General features: G+C 47.2%; 1 protein-coding gene across 3 annotated transcripts in view; it reads right to left on the bottom strand.

The window, feature by feature from the left end:
* SRGAP3 (SLIT-ROBO Rho GTPase activating protein 3) overlaps nucleotides 1-21,787 on the bottom strand; it is a 280,149-nt gene that overhangs the window by 8,795 nt on the left and 249,567 nt on the right. For all 3 annotated transcript variants that reach the window (XM_082639785.1, XM_082639787.1, XM_082639786.1), the window contains 5 exons: nucleotides 20,111-20,216; nucleotides 19,682-19,909; nucleotides 16,773-16,852; nucleotides 2,352-2,532; nucleotides 770-919 (listed from right to left, as the gene is read on the bottom strand). In XM_082639785.1, coding sequence (XP_082495911.1) covers nucleotides 770-919; nucleotides 2,352-2,532; nucleotides 16,773-16,852; nucleotides 19,682-19,909; nucleotides 20,111-20,216 — 745 coding nt within the window. The remainder of the gene's footprint in view (nucleotides 1-769; nucleotides 920-2,351; nucleotides 2,533-16,772; nucleotides 16,853-19,681; nucleotides 19,910-20,110; nucleotides 20,217-21,787) is intronic.

Here is a 21,787-nt window from a genome sequence, read left to right as displayed (position 1 = left end):
TCCCATGACCTCTCCACCAGAAAAACAAAGAACATGACATTTTGAGAATTCGATTAAGAAAGCAGTGACACACTGCCAGCTTTCCTTTTCAACATCACATGTTGTGGGGAAGAAGGGGCCACGACAGCCTCCCTCTCTCCCTCCTTCTCGTTTCCTTATTGTATTTTTTTTCTTTAAACAACCACGTGCTTTGGACTATACCTGTAGAGGGAGTGAGGAGCCCAGCTCCTTACCTGGCGGAAAGATCATGTGACAGCCCCACCCACAAGCAGGAGTGAAGAAATTGGCAAATCTGCCCCCACCAAATATGTGCGTGGAGCCAAGTGTCAATTTTCCCCACGAAGTGGGTGTGAGACTTCTGTTTCTGCAGTGCACTTCAGGGACTAAGTGAGCTTTACATTTTTAAATATAACAACTGAGGTCCTCAACAGAAAGTGGGGAGGAGGTGTAAGAACTGGAGACAGAGAGGAAAAATACTTGCCAACTTGCAACTCTCTCTTTCCCGTTTATTATTATTTTAAATAAAAAGCATTGGTTGCCAGTATATGTCTTTCCTCCTCTTTCTCCACCTCTGCTCCAAGCTGGATCACTTTCTACCTGACATTCTAGGCCAGTTCCAGCCAGCCCACCAGGTGTGCCCCACGTCACGTCTTGTGGGGAAGAAGGGGCCACGACAGCCTCCCTCTCTCCCTCCTGTGCCCTTGCTTCTCCCCAGTCAGACACAAACTGTGACTGTACTAGCCGCAAAGAATGAATCCGCGTTTCCTACCGGCCCATCACCCCCCCAAAGCCGTAATCCGAGACGTGCTCCGTGGGGGACTGGAGGTCGTTTTTGGAGGAGGCCTTGTCGTCCAGCAGTGGCCCACTGCTGGCCTCGCTGTCGGCCTTTTGGCTCAGGCTGTCCGAGAAGGCATCGTCCCTGGGGAGAAGGACAGACGTGAATTGGGAGGGCTTCGCTCCAGAGAACCGCCATGTGCTGAGACCTGAGGGGCTGGATCCACACACACCTCGTGGTTGAGCCGCTGCTGCTTCTCCAGCAGGAGGCCCTCCGTGGCACCGCCCATGCCTACCTTCTCCTCCCCTCATCTAGGCTCTTCTCTCCCAGATGCTCGAGACTGGGACGAGTTAAAGGGGAGGGTGTGTTGGAGAAATGGGGGAGGGGGCCTGCAAGCTGAGCCCTGGGCAATGAGCAGCAGTTTGGGGGTCCAGCGAGGGAGGAGGAAGGCACCTCCATCCCTCCCTGCACCCGGGGCTTTGAACAGGTGTGAGGGGCCTGGAGCTGGTTGGGGTGCCCTGCCTGCCTCCCCGCCATGCCCTCTCCCTGCCCTCAGAGGCCTGGGGACGTCAGAGAGCTGCTTTGGATCCTCTTGTTGTTTGCCGAGCTCTGGACTTTTCTCTGTCTCCAGACCGTCCCCTCTGCCATCAAGACATATGCCTTTGGCCCCTTCCCCTTGAGGCCCAGTTTGGTGGCTGCTTCCTTGGTAAATCAGTTCCACCTGAGGCAGACTGGAGCTTGGAGGGAGTGTGTGCAGGAACCTTCAAAGGCTTTCAAAGAATGGAAGGGGTAGACTTTCTGGGCATTATGGTGGGGCAGGTATTTGGGATGTAGGGCTTTTTTTTAATGCCGAAAATTCTTTTTTATTTTTTTTTTATTTTTATTTTTTTTTTTCTTTTTGCGGTATGCGGGCCTCTCACTGTTGTGGCCTCTCCCGTTGCGGAGCACAGGCTCCGGATGCGCAGGCCCAGCGGCCATGGCTCACGGGCCCAGCCGCTCCGCGGCATATGGGATCCTCCCAGACCGGGGCACGAACCCGTATCCCCTGCATCGGCAGGCGGACTCTCAACCACTGCGCCACCAGGGAGGCCCCGAAAATTCTTTTTTAAAAAATAGTACCCTCTTAGCTGGAAATGAGGGGATGATTGTTTCTGCCCATCTCCTGAGACAGCCACCTCGGGGTAGAGAATGGTGGGCTATTAAGAAGGGAGTGGGATGGCCACTGGCTACAGGGAAGGCCTAGGAGGGTGGAGGTATATGGCAAGATCCACTGGACACTGAGAACCATAGTGGGTGATAAATGCCCTGGAGGCTGTCAGGTGGGCCGGGATGGCAGGCCAAGGGCACCAAACATTGTCCCTGTGGACTCTGAAGGATGAGCAATTTGCTTATTTGTTAAGTGGGTCACCATTCAAAGGGATGTTAGATATGATCCATTCTTAACGGAAGATCAAGTGTGTCATACCAGGGAGAGCAAATTGCTGTCATACAATCCAGTACTCCCATTCCTGTGCCCATTCCAGACATCACTAATCAATCATGGCATTCTTCACAGAAGATCGCAATTCCCACTCACATGTCCTGTACAACTATGTACTGATGTGGGATGAGCCCATCCACGCCGTTGTGACGACCCTCCCACCAGTCCTCGGAGGCGCGGTGGTACAGTAGCAGTGAGGCTCCTTTCTTGAAGGACAGCTCACGCGGGGACCGCCCCACATAGTCAAACTTGGCGATGGCCTCGATCTGCTCCACTTCTAGAAGGAAAGCAAGGGGAAGAGCATCTATGAGGTCAGCAGAAGAGCAGCCCAGGGGCCTTGCTCAGATAGCCCTGGCTTCTGTGGGGCAGCACAGACAACAAGCCTGGTGAAAACAGAGTGGGCTCGGGCTCAGGACCCTGGGTTCTAGGCTCAGATCCATTCTCCATGCGGTGATCTCAGGCAGGCCATCTAGCTTCCCCAAATGGAAAATGGGGCTGAAATACTACATCCTTACCTTCCACTGCCCCTCTTGTTCTCCACTTTTTAACACTTATTAAAACAATATTATAAGAAATTTCTTTTTCTTCTATCCCTTAATGCCAGCTCTGTTTCCATTTTTCCATGAACCCTTTCCCTCTTTGTGCACTTATAATATTACCAGTGGTTCTTACCTTTGGGGAAGTCAAACAGATGTTGTATATGGATTCCCTTCCATGCAAAATACTGTACACAATTTTTAAGGGTTCCCAGAAGCTTCTCTTCAGAGCTCATTGTTATGGACTGAATTCTGTCTTCCCTCAAATCCAAATGTTGCAGCCCTAACTTCCAATGTAATGGTATTTGGAGATGAGGTGTTTAGGAAGTAATTAAGCTTAAGTGAGGTCATAAGGGTGGGGCCCTAATCTGATAGAACTGGTGTCCCTCTGAGAAGAGGAAGAGACATCGGAGATCTCTCTTTCTGTCTCTTCACGTGCACAGTGGAAAGGCCTTGTGAGGACACAGTGAGAAGGCAGCTGTCTACAGGCCAGGAAGAGAGACAACAGCAGAACCCAACCCTAATGGCACCTTGATCTTGGACTTCTAGCCCCCTGAACTGTGAGGAAATATATTTCTGTTGTTTAAGCCCCTCAGTCTGTGGTATTCTATCATGGCAGCCTGAGCTGACTAACACACTCATCCATGAACTTAATTTGGGGAATGGGAGAATTCTTATGGGGGCTATAGACCAAGCATATCTCTTTGCACACACACATTTACCCATCCAAGTTTTATTCTTCTCTGGTCAGTGATGGGCCCTGCCTGGGTTAAGCAATGAGAACATAGCTCTTGCCCTTGAGACACTTCTACTGCCCAGTTCTGTCACATCTTGTTTGTGTGACCTCAGGCAGGTTACATCATTTCTGTACATCTCAGTTGCCTTTAGGAGGATTAAACGATAATCCATGAAAGAAGACAAAAAGATGTCCAACAGGTGCATGAAAAGATGCTCAACATCATCAATCATCAGGAAAATGCAAATCAAAAATCAAAACCACAAGATATCACCTCATACCTGTTAGAATGGCTGTTATGAGAAAGACAAGAAACGACAAGAGTTGGTGAGGATGTGGAGAAAAGGAAACCCTTGTGCACTGCTGGTGGGAAAGAAATTGGTGCAGCCCCTACAGAAAACAGTATGGAGTTTCCTCCAAAAATTAAAAATAGAACTACCATGTGATCCAGCAATTCCACTTCTGGGTATTTATCCACAGGAAATGAAAACACTTAACTTGAAAGGATACCTGCACCCCCAAGTTCACTGCAGCACTATTTACAACAGCCAAGACATGCAAGCAACCAAAATGTCCATCGACAGATGAATGGATAAAGAAGATTCGTGTATATAAACAATGGAAAATTATCCAGCCATAAAAAAAGAAGGAAATCCTGCCACTTGCAACAACATGAATGGACCTTGAGGGCGTTATGCTAAGTAAAATAAGTCAGACAGAAGAAGACAAATAGTGTATGATCTCACTTGTATGTGGAATCTGAAATCAAAAACAAACCAAACTCACTGATACAGAGAACAGACTGGTGGTGGTTGCCAGAGGTGGGGGTGGACGAAATGGGTGAAGGGAGTCGAAAGGTACAAACTCCCAGTGATAAGATCAGTAAATCATAGGATGTAATATACAGCACGGTGACTATAAATTGTGCTATATATTTGAAACTTACTAAGAGAGTAGGTCTTAAAAGTTCTCATCATAAGAAAAAAAAAGTAACTATGTGTGGTGATGAATGTTAAACCTGACTTACTGTGGTGATCATTTCATAATATATACATATATCGAATCATTATGCTACACACCTGATACTAATAAACTGTTATATACCAATTATATCTAAAAAAAGAAAGACATGAGACTTCAATACATTAAAAAAAAAAAGATACGTAAAAGCGCTCAGCATAGCACAGACATACAATACATTAGGTATTCAGCTGATAGTGGCTCTTGTGATTATGATTATAATTACTAATGGCTTTAGCTTATGCGGCGGGTCTACATAAAGAAATCTGAGCTGCAGAGAATTTAAGTGTTCTGCTCAAGACCGTGCAGCTAGTGATCTTTGGGAAGGAGACTTTTGGGGGAGCAGGACAGTTATGCCTATGATTTATTTAACCTGTGTTATAGCTTGTACCCTGAGAGGTGAAAATGGGTAGAAAATGGTAGAAAACGGGTCATGTATAAATGTTAATGTATTTGTATTTTAAAGCAAGCACAAAGATGTTTAATATTATGAAGTGAATACATATATATATATATATATATATATACCTATGTAGACAGACAGATCTATTAAACTCTAATAAACAAAAGAGTAACAAAGGTGGCCCCTGCTCTCTCTATCATGCAGATACCTTCCCTGTGCTGAGCATCCATGGGACTGTCTCTTCTCCTGTCCTCGTGGATTATCTTCATTCTGTCCACACAGCCTGTCCACCTGTCCATCATGGAGTTTTACACAGGTAAAAAGTGGCAAAGCCACGATACCTGGCTTTGCCACTTTTTACCTGTGTGGCCTTGAACAACTTAGTTCTCTTTTCTAAGCCTCTGTTTCCTCATCTGTAAAATGGGAATGATAATAATAGTACCTACCTTATAGGGCTGTCATAGGATTAAACGAGTTATTACACATGAAGTGCTTGTAACGGTGCCTGGCACACAATTAGCTTCATATGAGAGTTAGTTGTTGTTACCAGAGCTAATGACTCCTAAGGGCATGAGCAGCATGGAAATCATCCCTCCCTGTTAATCCCCAACCCATGCATGCACACTAGGACTCCTCTCTGTGAACAGGTGCCTCAAGAAGACTGGGCCAGTGCCCCCATGAGATGCAGTGGCCTCTTGGTGGACAGAGCCCTCAGTGCCTGGGACAGCCTCCTGCAGACAGCAGGCCTCTGACAGTTAAGTCAGTTTTCCCCAGCTGGCTACCTGACAAATGTCTTTATGTGCTGTTCTGACATAGTTGATGCAAAATGACAGTCCGGCTAAATGGGTCAAATGAACTCAGATCTGGACTCAGAGTCACCTTCTCAGTAAAATGGAGAGATCTCCGTACTTCTTTCTGCTGCATCTTTGAATCTCACGTCAGCCATGTGTTAGCACCACCTGGGGACCTGTGTGTCTGCCTAGCTACCGAGACAGAAAGGCCGGAGGGTTTTGCAAGCCCATGAGCTGAACCCCACGGTCTGCGTGCTCTCGGGTTTGACCCCAAGGGCTTCCTCTGATCCCACCCCCCGTAATGCTGAAGGAGCCGACCCGCGCAGAGGCTTGCTCATTTCCAGAGGCTCCAGCAGTCACTGGTGGTGGTCTGGAGTGGCGGGTGGAGGAGCGAGGAAAAGTGGAAAATGTAAGGGGGAGAAAAGAAGAAAAGATGAGGAGTAGACCTGAGCTGCAAGCTAAGAGAGAGCTCGTGTGTTTGCAGAGGCCACTATGTAATCGTGTGGGGTAGAAACAGTGAAAATAGCTACCATTTATTAGGAAGTCAATTATTTGGGTTTTTCACACCTAAAATAGAACATGTGATTCTCCCTCTTACCACTCTCTCACTCACCCCTCCCCAGACTTACGTCATTCCCTCATCTTCCACATCTTAGGAAACAGAACCATCATCTGCCCTGCTGAGGCCAAAGCCCTGCTCTCGGGCAATGCATAACTAATCCATCAGCAGCTCCTTCAAATTGTCCCCTGAATCTGACCAGCCTCACCACCTCCACTGCCACCCCCTTGGTCCAGACCACCACTGTCCCTCTACCTGGCCTCCTTGCTTTCATTCTTGCTTGCATTTCTCCCCACAACAGCCAGAGGGATCTTTTAAAGTCATAAATTAGATCATGAAACTCTCTTGTTCAAATCCCTCTGAAGGCTTCCCATTGTGCTTAGAACAAAACACAAATTGTCTCCTCACAGTTTATGAGGCCCTCCATGCTCTGGGCCCTGGAGACCTCCGTGGCCTTCTCTCTGACTGCTCTCTCCTTCCCTCAGTCTGCTCCAGCCTCACTAGACTTCCTGATGTTTCTCCGCCAACACTGCATTATGATACTTTTCAAACACAAAGTAAAGTTGAAAGAATTTCACGGTGAATATTCATATACCTATCACCTAAATGCTACTATGAACATTTTACTATACTAACATAAGCATATATCTGTCCATCCCTCTATCTATCCATCCATCCATCTAATTTTTTAATGAATTTTAAAGTAAGTTGCAGACATCAGTACACTTTACCCCTAAAAACTACAGTATAAATATTCATAGAGCCTTCTTAATGCTTTTAAAACATGCCAAGTATTCCTGCCACACGGCCTTTGCACTTGTTATCGCCTCTCCTTGGGATATTTTCTTCCCAGACATTTGCATCATTCACATTTCACAAATATTTACTGACCACTGTGTGCCATTTTCTCATTTCTTTCAGATCTTTACCCAAATGGCAATGCTTCAGCAAGACCTTTCCTGGCCACCCTTCACTAACTACAAAAGCACCAACTTCAGATCACTCTTGCTTTATTCTTCTTCATAGATCAGATCAAAACCTGAACTTTTGTGTGTGTGCACAAATGTGTAGTTTCCAAATTTGTTTACTGCTGATCTTTCCTACTAAAATGTGAGCTCCATTAGACAGGGATTTTATTTTATTTCCTGCTATATTCCCACCTTTACAACAGTCCCTGGGATGAGTAGGCACTCAATACATACTTGTTACTTGCATGAACAAATTAAGCTTTTACCATGTGCCAAGGGTTCTACTTATGTGATCACATGTAAGTGATATCCTCACAACAGTATCTGCACACTATCCTCATTTTACAGGTGAGGAAACTGAGGTTGAGGTGAAATGATCTGTCACGCAAGGGGCGAGTGACGTAAGTAGAGAGTGATGAGCTGAGATCTAAGCCCAGGTCCCAGGTATCATTAATAGAGCCTTCTTGATGTTTTTAAAACACAATATGCTTATTCCTGCTACAGGGCCTTTACATGGACACAGTGCAAATATGAATATACATGTATACCATACTGTATGACTGGTATTCAATTTGACTCCTGCTTATGGAGAGGCTGGTTAGGCCAGGTAGGTGCCCCACGGGCCCTACAGGGAGTGAAGAAATACAGAGGCCATTCCTGAGCTCAAGAAGAGGTTGAAGGCTGTCCCCGTAGAGGCCCGGCTGGAGTCACACTTTAGAAAAGTCACTCCAGGAACAGAGCAGTTGCAGAGTTGGAAAAGGACTGGAGGGGAGAGGCTGGAGGCAGGACCAGTTCAGCGGCGGTTACAATAGCCCAGGGCCTGACATGGAGATGAAAAGACAGACTGGAGCTTTGGTTTCATTTCAGAAGCTGAAGGCTGGAGATTTTGCAAATTCCATACTAGTTATCCTTCTCTACTTATCACCCAGAGGAAGCGCCAATGCCCCTCTCTAATGATGCCACAACAGAGGACCCCTTTAGGTCACGGGAGAGCAGACGGCTCTGTCCCTCTCAAACCACCTCACTGCCCCCTGTCCACACGCCCCCCCACACACACTGTCTCTGCTCTTTTAAGAGAGAATCCTAATCTCATTAGGACCATTTATCAGAGGCCACGGTCACCGTGTTAAAGGGTAGGAACGTGGCTGTGCCCTCTTTTCTCTCTCATCTTTCCTGCAACCAAAGTAATGAAATCACCTGGGGCCTGTCTACAGGGTCCTTCTTTTTTCCTCTGTTCACTCATGACCTTGGGTTCTTTCATTGCCTCTGGCTGCAGCACCAGCTAGTATTAAGACTTTGATCTTATTTAAGAGGATAGGAGAGTGATCAACCTGGCAGGACATTGTGGGGAGATCTGCTGATCTACCCTTCAGTGAAACTTGTGAAAAATGCAAAAACAAGCAAACAACCACTGAAAACCTCTGGAAATGGTCCTACAGGCAAACAACAAATGAAGAAACATCTATTCAAGAAAATCTATGAAAATTTGGTAAGAAAAGTGAGTCTGTGCAATTTGAACCAAGACTACTCCCTCCTTCCACCAGCACCCCCAAGCTCAGGGAGGCAGACTCCACTTCAGACTCCTCTAGCCCAAATATAGGGCTTCCTCTCCCACCAAGCATCCAGCAGGAGGGCTTTCTTCCCAGGAGGAGCAGGACATCAGTGTTTCTCCTCCTGCTCCCAGCTACCTGTTGCTGAGGCTAAGTCCCAGGTGAGTACGGTAGAGAGGTGAGGGCTCCTCATTCCAACCAACCTTCACTTACACAATAGAAGTTCTGCCATGGGCACAGCACCAGTGAGAATATTCGGGCCCTGATCACCCTTACCCTACCTCATGAGGTGATGGTTCCTTGTGAGAAGAGGCAAGCTGAGAGGGCCTCAGGATGCTGCCTTCCTCTCCACAAAGCACTCAGCTCCTAGAATGGGGAGGTCACTCAGAAGCTTGCCATTGTCCTCACCCCCAGCTCCAGACCTCTACCTCAGAGATTTTGCCTGGGGGAAGAAGTAGGCTGTAAAACAGCTGCTAATCTCTTCCCAAAGGAATTGACTTCATTTGCAACAGAGCTTGGAGAAGTTTAGGCCTAAGGGTGCTCTCAAGAACAGTGGAGATTGTGGTGAAAGGCAACTGGGGGCAGGTTCACAGATTTAATGTAGATACAGCCCAGATTGTAGGCCAACTATTTTGGAAGAGATAACCAGAGAATAAGACAGCTGAGAGGAGCCCTCCTAGGGTCAAAACAAATACCAAACAATGACCTCAGAAACTATTCCTTCAAAGGAGACAGAGTTTGATTGAATTGGTTTGCAGAAAAATTTATGACTGAGGACACATAGTTACAATAGCCAGGACATGGAAGCAACCTAAGTGTCCATCGACAGATGAGTGGATAAAGAAGATGTGACACATATATACAATGGAATATCACTCAGCCATAAAAAGAAATGAAATTAAGTTATCTGTAGTGAGGTGGATGGACATAGAGTCTGTCATATAGAGTGAAGTAAGTCAGAAAGAGAAAAACAAATACCATATGCTAACACATATATATGGAATCTAAAAAAAAAAAAATGGTCATGAAGAACCTAGGGGCAAGATGGGAATAAAGACGCAGACCTACTAGAGAATGGACTTGAGGACACGGGGAGGGGGAAGGGTAAACTGGGACATAGTGAGAGAGTGGCATGGACATATATACACTACCAAATGTAAAATAGCTAGTGGGAAGCAGCCACATAGCACAGGGAGATCAGCTCAGTGCTTTGTGACCACCTACAGGGGTGGGATAGGGAGGGTGGGAGAGAGATGCAAGAGGGAGGAGATATGGGGATATATGTATATGTATAGCTGATTCACTTTGTTGTACAGCACAAACTAACACACCACTGTAAAGCAATTATACTCCAATAAAGATCTTTAAAAAAAAAAGAATAGAGCAAAACATGCAGCAATTAGTGGAGTTTAACAGCTGGATGCAGTCAGGGAAAGAGAACCCTACCAAAACCACTGTAATCCCAGGTGATTGTGGGCATATGCAAAGCTGTTCCTCTCTGGGAAGCAACATCAGGCTTAACACTGTATGTATGGGGGAAGGGAGGAAGGGGAACACAGATGTCACTGAAACAGTCCAGTCAGTCGTTAAACAAACACAGAAGCAAATAACAAGCCTCACAGGGTAGGGACCAGTACCCAGAGTTGTTATAATATTTTATCTAAAATGTCCAGTTTCCAACCAAAAATAATTAGAAGACATGCAAAAAACCCAAAAAGTATGAAAAAAAAAAAGTATGATGCAAACACTGAGGGGAAAAAAAGCAGACAACAGAAAATGCCTGTGAGAATGACCAGATGTCAAATTTAACAAATTTCAAAGTAGCTGCTACAAATATGTTCACAGCTAAAGGAAACCATGATTAAAGAAGTATGAGGACAATGTCGAATCAAATAGAGAATATCAATAAAGAGATACAAATTATAAATTAAAAAATTCTGGGGTTTCCCTGGTGGCGCAGTGGTTGAGAGTCTGCCTGCCGATGCAGGGGACACGGGTTCGTGCCCCGGTCTGGGAAGATCCCACATGCCATGGAGCGGCTGGGCCCGTGAACCACGGCTGCTGAGCCTGTGCATCCAGAGCCTGTGCGTCCGGAGCCTGTGCTCTGCAACAGGAGAGGCCACAACAGTGAGAGGCCCGCGTACCGCAAAAAAAAAAAAATTAAAAAAAAATAAAATTCTGGAATTAGGGCTTCCCTGGTGGCGCAGTGGTTGAGAGTCCGCCTGCCGATGCGGGGGACGCGGGTTCGTGCCCCGGTCCAGGAGGATCCCACGTGCCGCAGAGCAGCTGGGCCCGTGAGCCATGGCCACTGAGCCTGCGCATCCGGAGCCTGTGCTCCGCGACGGGAGAGGCCACAGCGGTGAGAGGCCCGCGTACCGCAAAAAAAAAAACCCAACAAAACAAAAACCCACAAATAACCAAAGTTTTAACTGGGCAAAGGATCTGAAGAGACATTTCTCCAGCGAAGTTATACAAATGACCACTAAGCACAGGAAAAGATGCTCAGCATCATTAGTCATGAGAGAAATGCAAATCAAGGCCTCAAGGAGATACCACAACAGCACACCCACTAAGATGGTTATAATAAAAAAGTCAGATAATAACAAGTATTGACAAGGATGTGGAGAAACTGGAACCCCCATACACTCCTAGTGGTAATATAAAATGGTACGGTCACTTTGGAAAGCACTCCGGCAGTTCCTTAAATGATTAAACATAGAGCTACTGTACGACCCCGCAATTCCGCTCCCAGGTATGTAACCAAGAGAAATGAAAACACATGGCTGCACAAAAGTTGTATACAAATGTTTACAGCAGCAATATTCATAACAGCCAAAAAGTGGAAACAACCCAAATGTCTATCAACTGACAAATGGTTAAACTAAAAACATGGTCTGTCCACACAATGGGATAGAATTCAGCCATAGAAAGGAATGAATTCCAGATTCATGCTACAATAGGAATGAACCTTGAAAACAGCATACTAAGTGAAAGAAGCCATATACAAAGGCTACATATGGCATGATTTCATTATATGAAATGTCTGGAATAGATAAACACATAGAGACAGAAAGTGATTAGTGGTTGCTTAGGGTTGGGGAGAAATGTGGGAGGGAAAGGAGAGTAAGGGATGAGAGCTAAGGCCATGGGGGTCCTTTCTATGGTGATGAAAATGTTCAAAAATAACATTTTTTTGAAAAAATAAGTTCAAAAATTGACTGTGGTGATGATTGCACGTATCTGTGAATATATTAAACACCACTGAATTGTATACTTTAAATGGGTGAACTGTATGGCATGTGAATTATATCTCATTAAAATGGTTAAAATAAAAGAGGCAGTGAGATTCCTACCCAGGTTTCAGGCCTAAGCACGTGGTGCTGGCCAGTTTACCATCCCTGCACTAGCGGTGAGGAAATAATGACGTGACCACTGTTCTCATTTTTCTATTGTCTTTATTTCTTACGGGGCAGAGTGGCAATCATTCAGGCAGAATTGGGCTTTCACGTGTAAACTGACTGAAATACCATTTTAATACCCTCAAAACCTTGCCTAATACATACAATATGGATGAATCTCTAAACATTATGCCGAGTGGAAGAAGACAGAGCAGAAAGAGTCTCTTCACAATTCTATTTATATGAAGTTCTAGAACAGGCAACACTAATCTCTGATGGAAAAAAATCACATCAGTGGTTGCTTCTTGGGCTTTTGGGGCAGGGACTGAGTGGGAAAGGGCATGAAGGAACTTTCTAGGGTATTGGAAATGTTCTGTATCTTGAGAGGGGTTTGAGTTATACAAATTTTTTGCATTTATAAAAACTCATGGATGAAACACTTAAAATTTATGCATTTCAGTGTTGCAATTTTACTTTAAAAAAAGAACCATGAACAATACTGGCCCTTTTTAATGATTTGCTTGCTGAAGTGTCTGGGGGAGACATTCAGTGATGACTGAAACTTACTTTGAAATGTGTTAAAAATAAGATGGAGGGACTTCCCTGGTGGCACAGTGGTTAGGAATCCACCTGCCAACGCAGGGGACACGGGTTCGAGCCTTAGTTCAGGAGGATCCCACATGCTGCGAAGCAACTAAGCCCGTGTGCCACAACTACTGAGCCTGCGCTCTAGACCCTGTGCACCACAAGAGAAGCCACTGCGATGAGAAGCCCGCGCACCGCAACGAACAGTAGCCTCCGCTCGCTGCAACTAGAGAAAGCCCGTGCGTAGCAACGAAGACCCAATGCAGCCACAAATAAATAGATAAATAAATAAATAAATTAATTAAAAACAAAATAAGATGGACTGATGGATGGGTAGACAGATACATGAAAAAGCAAATAAAGCAAAATGTTATCAATTGTAGAAACTAAGTGGTAGTTATATGGGTGTTCACTGTACAATTATCTTCAACTTTTCGGTGTGTTTGAAATTTTTTTATTAAAGAAGATACTGCGAACCAATATTTTAGAAACAAGTAAAAATCTTACCCTGATTCCTAGTCAATGCCTAGAACAATCTGATGAAAACTGTGGACCTCTTCTCAGAGGCACATGTTCCTACAGAAATAAAATTTTGCCTGTAATAGGCCTCCTAAAGCCCATTTATGGATACCTGATGTGTGCAAAGAGTTAATGGTTTAATGGCTTTCTAGATGTAGATCATGTGCAAGGAGTCAAGGGCAATTTGGCGAATTTGGGGAAAATATCAATGAAAGGATGATGGTGCACATTTTAACTATATGAGCATGTTTCTGTTACCAGTTTCAGTGGTTTCTTTGTCTGGCAGTCTGCTTCCTCATTTAGCATTGTATTAATAAAGTTGCTACAGACTGGCTGCCTTAATGTTTTCATTGTTTATTTCCAACAATCAAGGGTTCTTAGCTTAACCATCATCTCTTCATAAGTCTTGGAGACAGGAAGAGCAAGCACAAATGGATTTTCCACACTCACACCCATGATGTGTTATAGACTCAAGACAGAGCAGCGGGCGTCAGTTAGGTGCAGAATCTGCTGAGACAGCAAAGGCAGGAGACTCTCAAACAACTAACTTGTTCCTCCAATTCGGTCACTCACATTGGGTGAGCCATCGAATACAAGGACATGGAGTTGTGGTGTTATGGCCTATTTGACCTTTGAAGGGCTGGGCTCCATTCATACAGGGTACTTTCAAGAGAAACGAAGATACCAATGGATCCCCTACATGAAATGTCTTAGAGGAAAGTAGGTAAGAAGTCAGGCAGTTAGGCTGCCAGTAAATAGTTACATTAATAAAATTCTTTGGACTCGGTTTCTTTATCAGGATCAGGAAAGAGTTACACTGGATACACAGTCAATTAATGTTTCCTCATTTTAACCTAGACCACAATTCTCTTGCTGCTGCCATTCCCGTTTTACAGATAAGGAGACCAAGGCCAGAGGTTATGTGGCTTATCAAAGATCACATGGCCATAAAGGTCTCGAGTCCAGTGCCCCCTTGACCATTCCTGCAGCTCTACATTTCTATGACTGTTTCAGCTGGAGTTGGCATGAATGTAAACATTTGACAATGCAATTAGTTTTTCTCCAGATAATGTCCATGGTTCAGCACCCACACCAACACACAGGATACAGTGAGAGCCTTCCCTGAACTGGCTCTCCCAGGGAGGACCACTGTCCTTCCAGGACGATTCTTCCTACCTTTGTCATTCTCAGAAACCAGCAGCATGACAAAGAACAATAGGGGCGGTATCTCCTGGAGAAGCAGACACAAGGCTCTGATCTATCCCCTTCCAGGGACCTGTGTGCCTCTGCTCTGAGGGGTCGAGGCAGCATTTTCTGGGGGTTTTCTTGGTGGGGGTGAAGCCTGCCAGGTGTGTCCTGTGGCAGCAAGCCCCGTGCTCTCTGGCCTTCCCCCTCCCCAGTCCTGATGCCCACAGCACCTTCCACCCCCAGTGAGGAGCTGTGGGGAAACACAGCAGGTGCAGGGTGACTGACAGCGACCTCAGCCCCCCAAAAGTGGGTCCCCCAGGAAGGCTGCAAGCCTCCTCAGAGGGCACCTGACCCACTTCCTCACAGACGTGCCTGCCTCCACCAGCAGCCCCCACAGGTCTCAATGCTGAAAAATCAGTCTAACTTGTTGGACAAGAGGTGTTTTCCACCAGTGGAAGAAGAGAGGCTGAGAGCAAGATGTAGAACAAGAGCTGCGCACACGCGCGCATGCACACACACACACACGGGAATAAACAAGCAACAGATGGAGAGAATGAGAAGGGAGGCTGTTAAAAGCGATAGAGGAAGAGGGTGGACTGGAGGTGGAAGGAAAAGAGAGGAAAGGAAGGACAGAGAAAAGCAAACCACTGCAAACAAGCAGAAGGTGGCAGCCTTCATATCTCAAGACAAAGGCTCTGCAGGACACTTTCCTCAGCTCAGGATGACTTCAGCCTCTGAGGATTCTTGCAGAGCTGAACACTGTGCCTAGATGTGCTTTCCTGCCCTGGGACCCAGGTCCGACCCATCAGCTCCCTCTCAAGCCACAGTGACTGGTTCTCGCCTGGGTGCGTGACTCAAGGCAATGCAGTGAGACTTCATCCCAGCAGCTTTCTTGGAACCATTCTGAAAAGGAAGCTCTCTTCCACTGGGACTTTGGGTAAAAGGATGAGGAAAGCCTGGAGTTGCCAGAGACCACCACATGGGGAGATCCTACCTGAGGATGAAGCCAACACAGAGGGAAGCAGAACAGCAAGGTGGAGACACATTCCTGACAAGCTCTGCTAAGCTCCTGGATCCAGCTATGCCTGAAGCCATGTTTACCCTGGGATTTTCAAGTATATGATCTGAATCCCTTTTAGGCTTAAGTCAGTTTGAGTTGGAGCTTCTGTGGTTGGAAACTGAAATAGTCCCACTAGAATATGAAAACCCACCTATTAGTCTTGCCTCTTATGCCAACTCCCAGAAACCTCACCTGAGGACATACCCAGCTCTCCCGACAAAAATGGTGGCCAACAGGGCCTGGGACTGTCCCACAAGACAAACACAAAGGCCAATAAGAGAACTGCTAAATAATGATTTTTTAAAAGTGAGACTGTCACAGGGAGAAAGGAGGGCTCTGCTCAGTCAACATAGGGAGGTGTTGTGACTCTCAGGCCCTTGGCACCTGTGCCTGCATGGGCCCCTTCCTCCAGTAAAAGAAACGTCAAAACTTATATCTTACAACTGCATTGTACAGAGATGAATATAATCCAGGCTCATATTCTCTTTTTACTTATTATTAAAAAAAAATTAAAACGTTTTCATGGGCCCTGAAAGCACCGTGGGCCCTGGGCACTGTGCCTGATCTGCCTAATGGAAATGCTGGCCCCAGGCCCGTATTATCCAGACTGCTTGCCTACACTGTCCAGGCTCCCTAGAGACAAACCTGATTTTATTTCCTTGTCTAGAGGGGTGGAAGGTCTGAGGAGTCCCTCAGAGCCCAGGTTGGCCTTTCTCTCTCTACCTGCTCACACTTCCCTGGGTCACCACCGTTTGGCCTCGCCTTCGGGGTACCCACTGCACTGGGCCACCCCTGTAGCCTGGCATTGTCACTCTGCATGGTGGGGAGCTGCTCTCGACCTGTCAGGTGACAAGACCAGGAGCGCCTTGATGACCCATGTCTGGTTCATTGATGTGCCCCAGGTCCCAGCTCAGGCCGGGCGCAGAACAGACCCCCAGCAGGGGAGGGACAGAGGACAAAGCCTGCTTCCTACTGAGGAAACTCTTGTCACTTAGGATTTGCACTCAGGCCAGGCAGGACACAGAAGGGAAGGAGGCAAGCCACGCGGGGATGCAGTGGACTGGAGGTCTTTCTGGGTTGCTGTCTGCTCCAGAGGATGACGTGCTGACTTGCAAAGCTGGATGGGTGGCCCAGCAGGTGAGCAGGCATGAGTCAGCAGGAGAGGCCCCAGGTGAGTTCCTCACCCCGATTCCCCCTCACTCACCTTCGTCACTGGTGTGAGGCTCAGTGCCATTGTCGTGGTCAACTTCGTCGATGGTCCCTGGCTCGCTGTGCGGGCTGTCACTGCAAGGAAACATGGGGAGGGGGCTCCTGGGCGGCTTTGTACCTCACGCTGCCTTCAGCTTCCCGCAGGCGCTGGCCTAGCCCACCTCTGCGCCTTGACCCAGATCAGGCCAGGCCCACTGCATCCCATTTTTTTCATCTGACCACCCACAGACCTTCCTCACAGAAAACCACTCCCGGCCCCCTCACCCGTTGGGAAGATTCCCTGAATACCATCCCCCAACTGACACCGGCCCTGAAATTTGCTGGGCTGTCTTCTTGGTAAAGGCTGTCAATGCCTAAGTGTTCTGTAAGATCTAGAAGGCAGTAAAACACTGACGTTTTTCCCCAGAAGGACTTCAGGCCAGAGCAGAAGGAACTTTGGAAGTACTGAGTCATCCATCTGGACTGGCTCCCTGCCTGTCTTACAGCAGAAGCGACAAGCTCAGCGAGGCGGGTGAAGCTCCCAAGGAGGGGGTTCCTCGGGGCTGCCTCATGCTGCTGCGTGCAGAATCCACATCAGCCCAGGTGGCGAGCAGGCTGGCAACCATGATGGGCTTAGGGGTAGAGGGAGTCCAGGACCATCAAATTCTGTCATTAATGCACTGGGATAATTTCATCAGCTGCTGCCCCCTCACTGGATTGTAAGCTTCCTGAGGCCAGGGTTCATTCACATAGTGAGCCAATCCGTTTTTTTTTAAATCAAACCATTGATTGAGTCTTAATCTATGCCAGGCATGGCGCTAGGTAAGAGGGATGCATTGATGAGTAACGTGGACACAAACCCTGCCCTCATGGGCTGAGAAACAGAAGTGCTACAAGTTGAAATGTGTTTTATAGGCACCAATGAGCAGAGACAAGAACAGGAGAGGGGACTTACATAGGGTGTCAAGGAAGGCTTCTTGAAGGTGACATTTACAATACCATTTAAAGGAATATGGACTTTATTATGAAAGATTCTCCTGGATAAGTTCCAGACTCTGCACAATGGCTTAAGACCCTTCATAACCTGGCTCCTGCTGGCCTCTGGGGCCTCCTCCCTCACCATTCTCTCGTCACATGCAACACTGCAGGCATACAGAACGCTTTTCATTGTATTGCGTGCTCCAGGCCTAGCACATTCCTTGCCCACTCTCACCTGGCTGACCCACTTCATCCTTCAGGTCGTAGTCAAGTCACTGTGTTTCCCCCAGGAAGACTTTCCTGACCTCCCTACACTGGCTCCAGGGCCCCTACTCCTAGAACTGCCTGTTTCCTCCTCCCTGTCTCAGGGGTTACTCCTGGTCAGGTTACATCCCTGCCCCTCAGCCCAGGGCCTGGCCCAGGACAGATGCTGTGAATGAATGAATGTTGTCCACCGTGATGAGACCCTCAACCAAATCCTCCTTTTTGGCTTTGAAAACTCCTCCAAAATTACCATGTAATTAATAGTTTTCCTTTCTCATGGGGCACAAATGGGATTAAGAAAAGTGTGGTTATTGTATGTAGTGCTTTGGTAAGTATGCTAAGATCTGTACGTGCCTTCCCAGAGCACTAATCATATATACTGCAGCAAGAAAACTGGTAATGGCTGCAAAAGCGATAAAGTTGAAAAGCTTCTCTTTGTCTAAAAAGTGTGCTTGCTGGTTGTAGGATTTCTGTTACAGATCAGGGACAGACTGGCTCCAGGTGCCTCAGATGAGATTACAGAGCTGTGGCCCGGTGTTTCTACGCAGAGAAGTGTTGCAGAGAAACAAGGAGGCTGGAACGTTTCCCTTCTTTGAAGCCGCTGCCCAAATATGCCCACAGAACTAAAGCGAGGCCAGAGTCCAGGAACGCTCTGACAATCAAAAGACTAACTCCCCTGTAGGCATTTGGCTGAAAGCAGTGTGGGTAATACCTAAACATACAGCTGTGTGTTGTCCTGGATTGGGAAGAAAGAAAGAGTAGGAACCCTTTGGTTTTTGTCAGTTGGTGTTCTGAATTTTCTGCCTTCACAGAAATGTCCTATTTTCACCGTATTTTAAGGTCTTAGCCTGTGGAAGGTAGTCAGCCTTGAGTTTGATAAGATTCTAAAATATTTCTTCCAAGACACAGTGTAGCACCGGGTACACAGAGGTGCCCAACTAGCACCTGTTGGCCTGGTGTGGAGCTCTCTCAAAGAAAGTGAACAAACTTTGCCAGGAAAAGAGAACTCTAGATGGTAGGGGACAAGGGTGGGAAGTGTCATTCTCAGTTTAAGAGGCTGAGGTGGGGATTATCCATTCCCCTGCTGCCTGAGATGGGCTTGCAGCTCACCTGGCCAATGACAGCATTACATACAACTCCTAATCGATGTGATTAGTTCACCAGACCCAAGCCTCAGGAGGAGACATAATTCTTGGGCTTGTGTTAAAATATTTGGGAAGGAGAAGCTCTTTTTCCACTGGGGATGGCGAGAGAACAGGCTCTAAACTGGAGCTACCAGATGCCTCTTTGAAACTACCAAGGGAGAGGCTGCCTGAGAATGAAGCCAATGTAGAAGAAAGCAGCCAGGGGCTGGGAATTGCAGGACTGAGTCCTGATGATAATAGTTGAACCCCTGGATCCAGCTATACCTAAAGCCATGATCCCAGACTTTATTTAGTTAAAACTAAATTCCCAATTGGCTTAAGCCAGTTTGAGTTGTATTTCTGTCCCTTATAAACCAAGACAGTCTTGACTGATGCACCTATCCCTCGTATAAGGCTGGTGTGAAGCTCAAATGAGAAAATATACATGGGAGTACAGACTAAAAAGCAGTAAGGAAATCAAAGGGTTTCTTACTGTTCTGGTTCAACAGTAACAACAACAACGATGATAATAATAATATTAAGAAGAATGGAATCTTACCAATATTCTTCCCCTCCAGCCATGCATTTTTCATACACAGGTCCCTCTAGCTCCCGGGGGCTGGGGAAGATGGCTTCATGGTGGATGATGATGGTTTTGATGACTTCGTTGACGTGTGCCTGGCACGACACAGGGTCTTGCCCATCAGGGATGTGCATGAGGGTGGGCCCGAAGCAGATGGCCAGGTTGTAGGGATCCATCATGTTCTCGTCACTATATTGCGAGAGGCTACGAGAAAGGAGTACCCACAAGTCACCAGGGAAAGGTGAATCCTCCCCTGTGGTTTCTTTCTCTTGGGGGCTCTACTCAAGATCAGGAGGGTCCCATGTTCTAGGAACAGTTGTACCTACAAACCTCAGGACACCCCCTCCCAAAGGAGGCCAGAGCTGAGTCAAAGAGGGGGTCCCCCCCCTTGGCTGGGCAACTCACTGGTTGAGGAAAGCAAAGAGGTATCTCATGACCACGATGACCACGCGGGGAAGGGTGATGAGGATTTGTTGGATCTGGTGCACCCTCTCAGCTGGGTTCTCCAGTTCTGTAACATAAAGGGACTTTTCAGGGCGCCTTTCATCATCAGAGAGCCAAGTAGCTGACATCTGTGAGTCCCACCTGTGAGATCAGCCCACGTGGTTCAGGGGGAGGCAGGTTTTTGGTTTTGTTTTTATTTATTTATTTATTTATTTTTGGCTGTGTTGGGTCTTCGTTGCTGCACGTGGGCTTTCTCTAGTTGCGGCAAGCGGGGGCTACTCTTGGTTGTGGTGTGCGGGCTTCTCATTGCAGTGGCTTCTCTTGTTGCGGAGCACGGGCTGTAGGTGCGTGGGCTTCAGTAGTTGTGGTGCATGGGCTCAGTAGTTGTGGTGCACGGGCTTAGTTGCTCCGCGGCATGTGGGATCTTCCCAGACCAGGGATCAAACTGTGTCCCCTGCATTGGCAGGCAGATTTTTAACCACTGCGCCACCAGGGAAGCCCAGGAGGAGGCAGTTTTACTCTCAGTTCCAGGGATGGAAATGTGACCCTGGCCTGGCCAATCAGAGCATCAAATTCCCCTAGCCACAGGGCTGGGCCCAGGGAGGGGTCCATGGCCTAATCAGAACAAATCAGGGTTGATCCTTGCGACTCAGCTGCAGAAACCTAGAGAGAAGTTCCCTCTTGAAACTGGGTAGAGGAGCAGCTGGGGGCTCCCAGGCAAGAAGATGGTGTCTGGGAGTGAAGTCACCACAGAGCTGGAGGGGACAGATTCCTGAAGATGTCGTGTGAGGTCTGAGTCCAGCTGGGCCTACACTTTTCAGATATATGAGCCAATACATTCCCTTTTACGGGTTAAGCCAGTGGAAGCTGAGTTTCTGTCACCTGTAGCCTATGAGTCCTGATGAACAGAGGCAGGGACCAGCTTTCATTAGACTCTTTAAAAACACCAGCTGCAGCACAGGCCTGGCACAGAGTAGGTGCTCAGGAAATGAACACTGAATAAATGACCACCTCCTGAGCTGTATATTGCTCAAAGAACCTGGTGATTCTTGGGCTCTTGTCTCTGACCCCCCTGTCCAGGTCAACCCTAGAGATACAGACATTTAATCAGTCAGGCCAGGGTTGGGGGCAGCTAATTGGGCTTGGTGAGGAGAAAAAAGTGCTTTGTGGGCTTTTCTCTGTAGAGAGAGAAAGCTCAGGCTGAGAGTGAGCTACGAAAGCTCCAATGATTATCTGCAGGGCTGATGCATAAACCCATGTCAGTTTCTTTTTCAGAGAAAAACATGTTTTTCTCACTCAGCCCCTCCTCTCTCCAGCCTCCACATCCTGTCAGCATGTTCCTTTTAAAACACAGCTTCCCCCTTTCTCTTCTGTATCCAAGGCCCTTCATCATGGAGCTTCAACCACCCTTGCCTGCTTCATCTCCCAGCTGCCGCCCCTTCTCCAAGTATCTGAAGATGATTGAGAGCCATGCTTCTCAGATGAAGTGGGCGTGCACCTCTGGGGCACTTACAAATATGTGGGGCATTCTCTGGGGTTGTTGCAGTGACTGGAGGGTGCCACTGGCATTTGGGATCCAGGGGCCAAGGTGCTAAGGGTCCTGAATGTGTGGGACACTGAACAAGGCACTGCTCTACC

Source organism: Mesoplodon mirus (genome assembly GCF_964341445.2).
Source record: "Mesoplodon mirus genome assembly, chromosome: 12".
Classification (NCBI taxonomy): Eukaryota; Metazoa; Chordata; class Mammalia; order Artiodactyla; family Ziphiidae; genus Mesoplodon; species Mesoplodon mirus.
The sequence above is the reverse complement of the archived record's forward strand: the minus strand, read 5'-3'. Positions and strand labels throughout refer to the sequence as shown.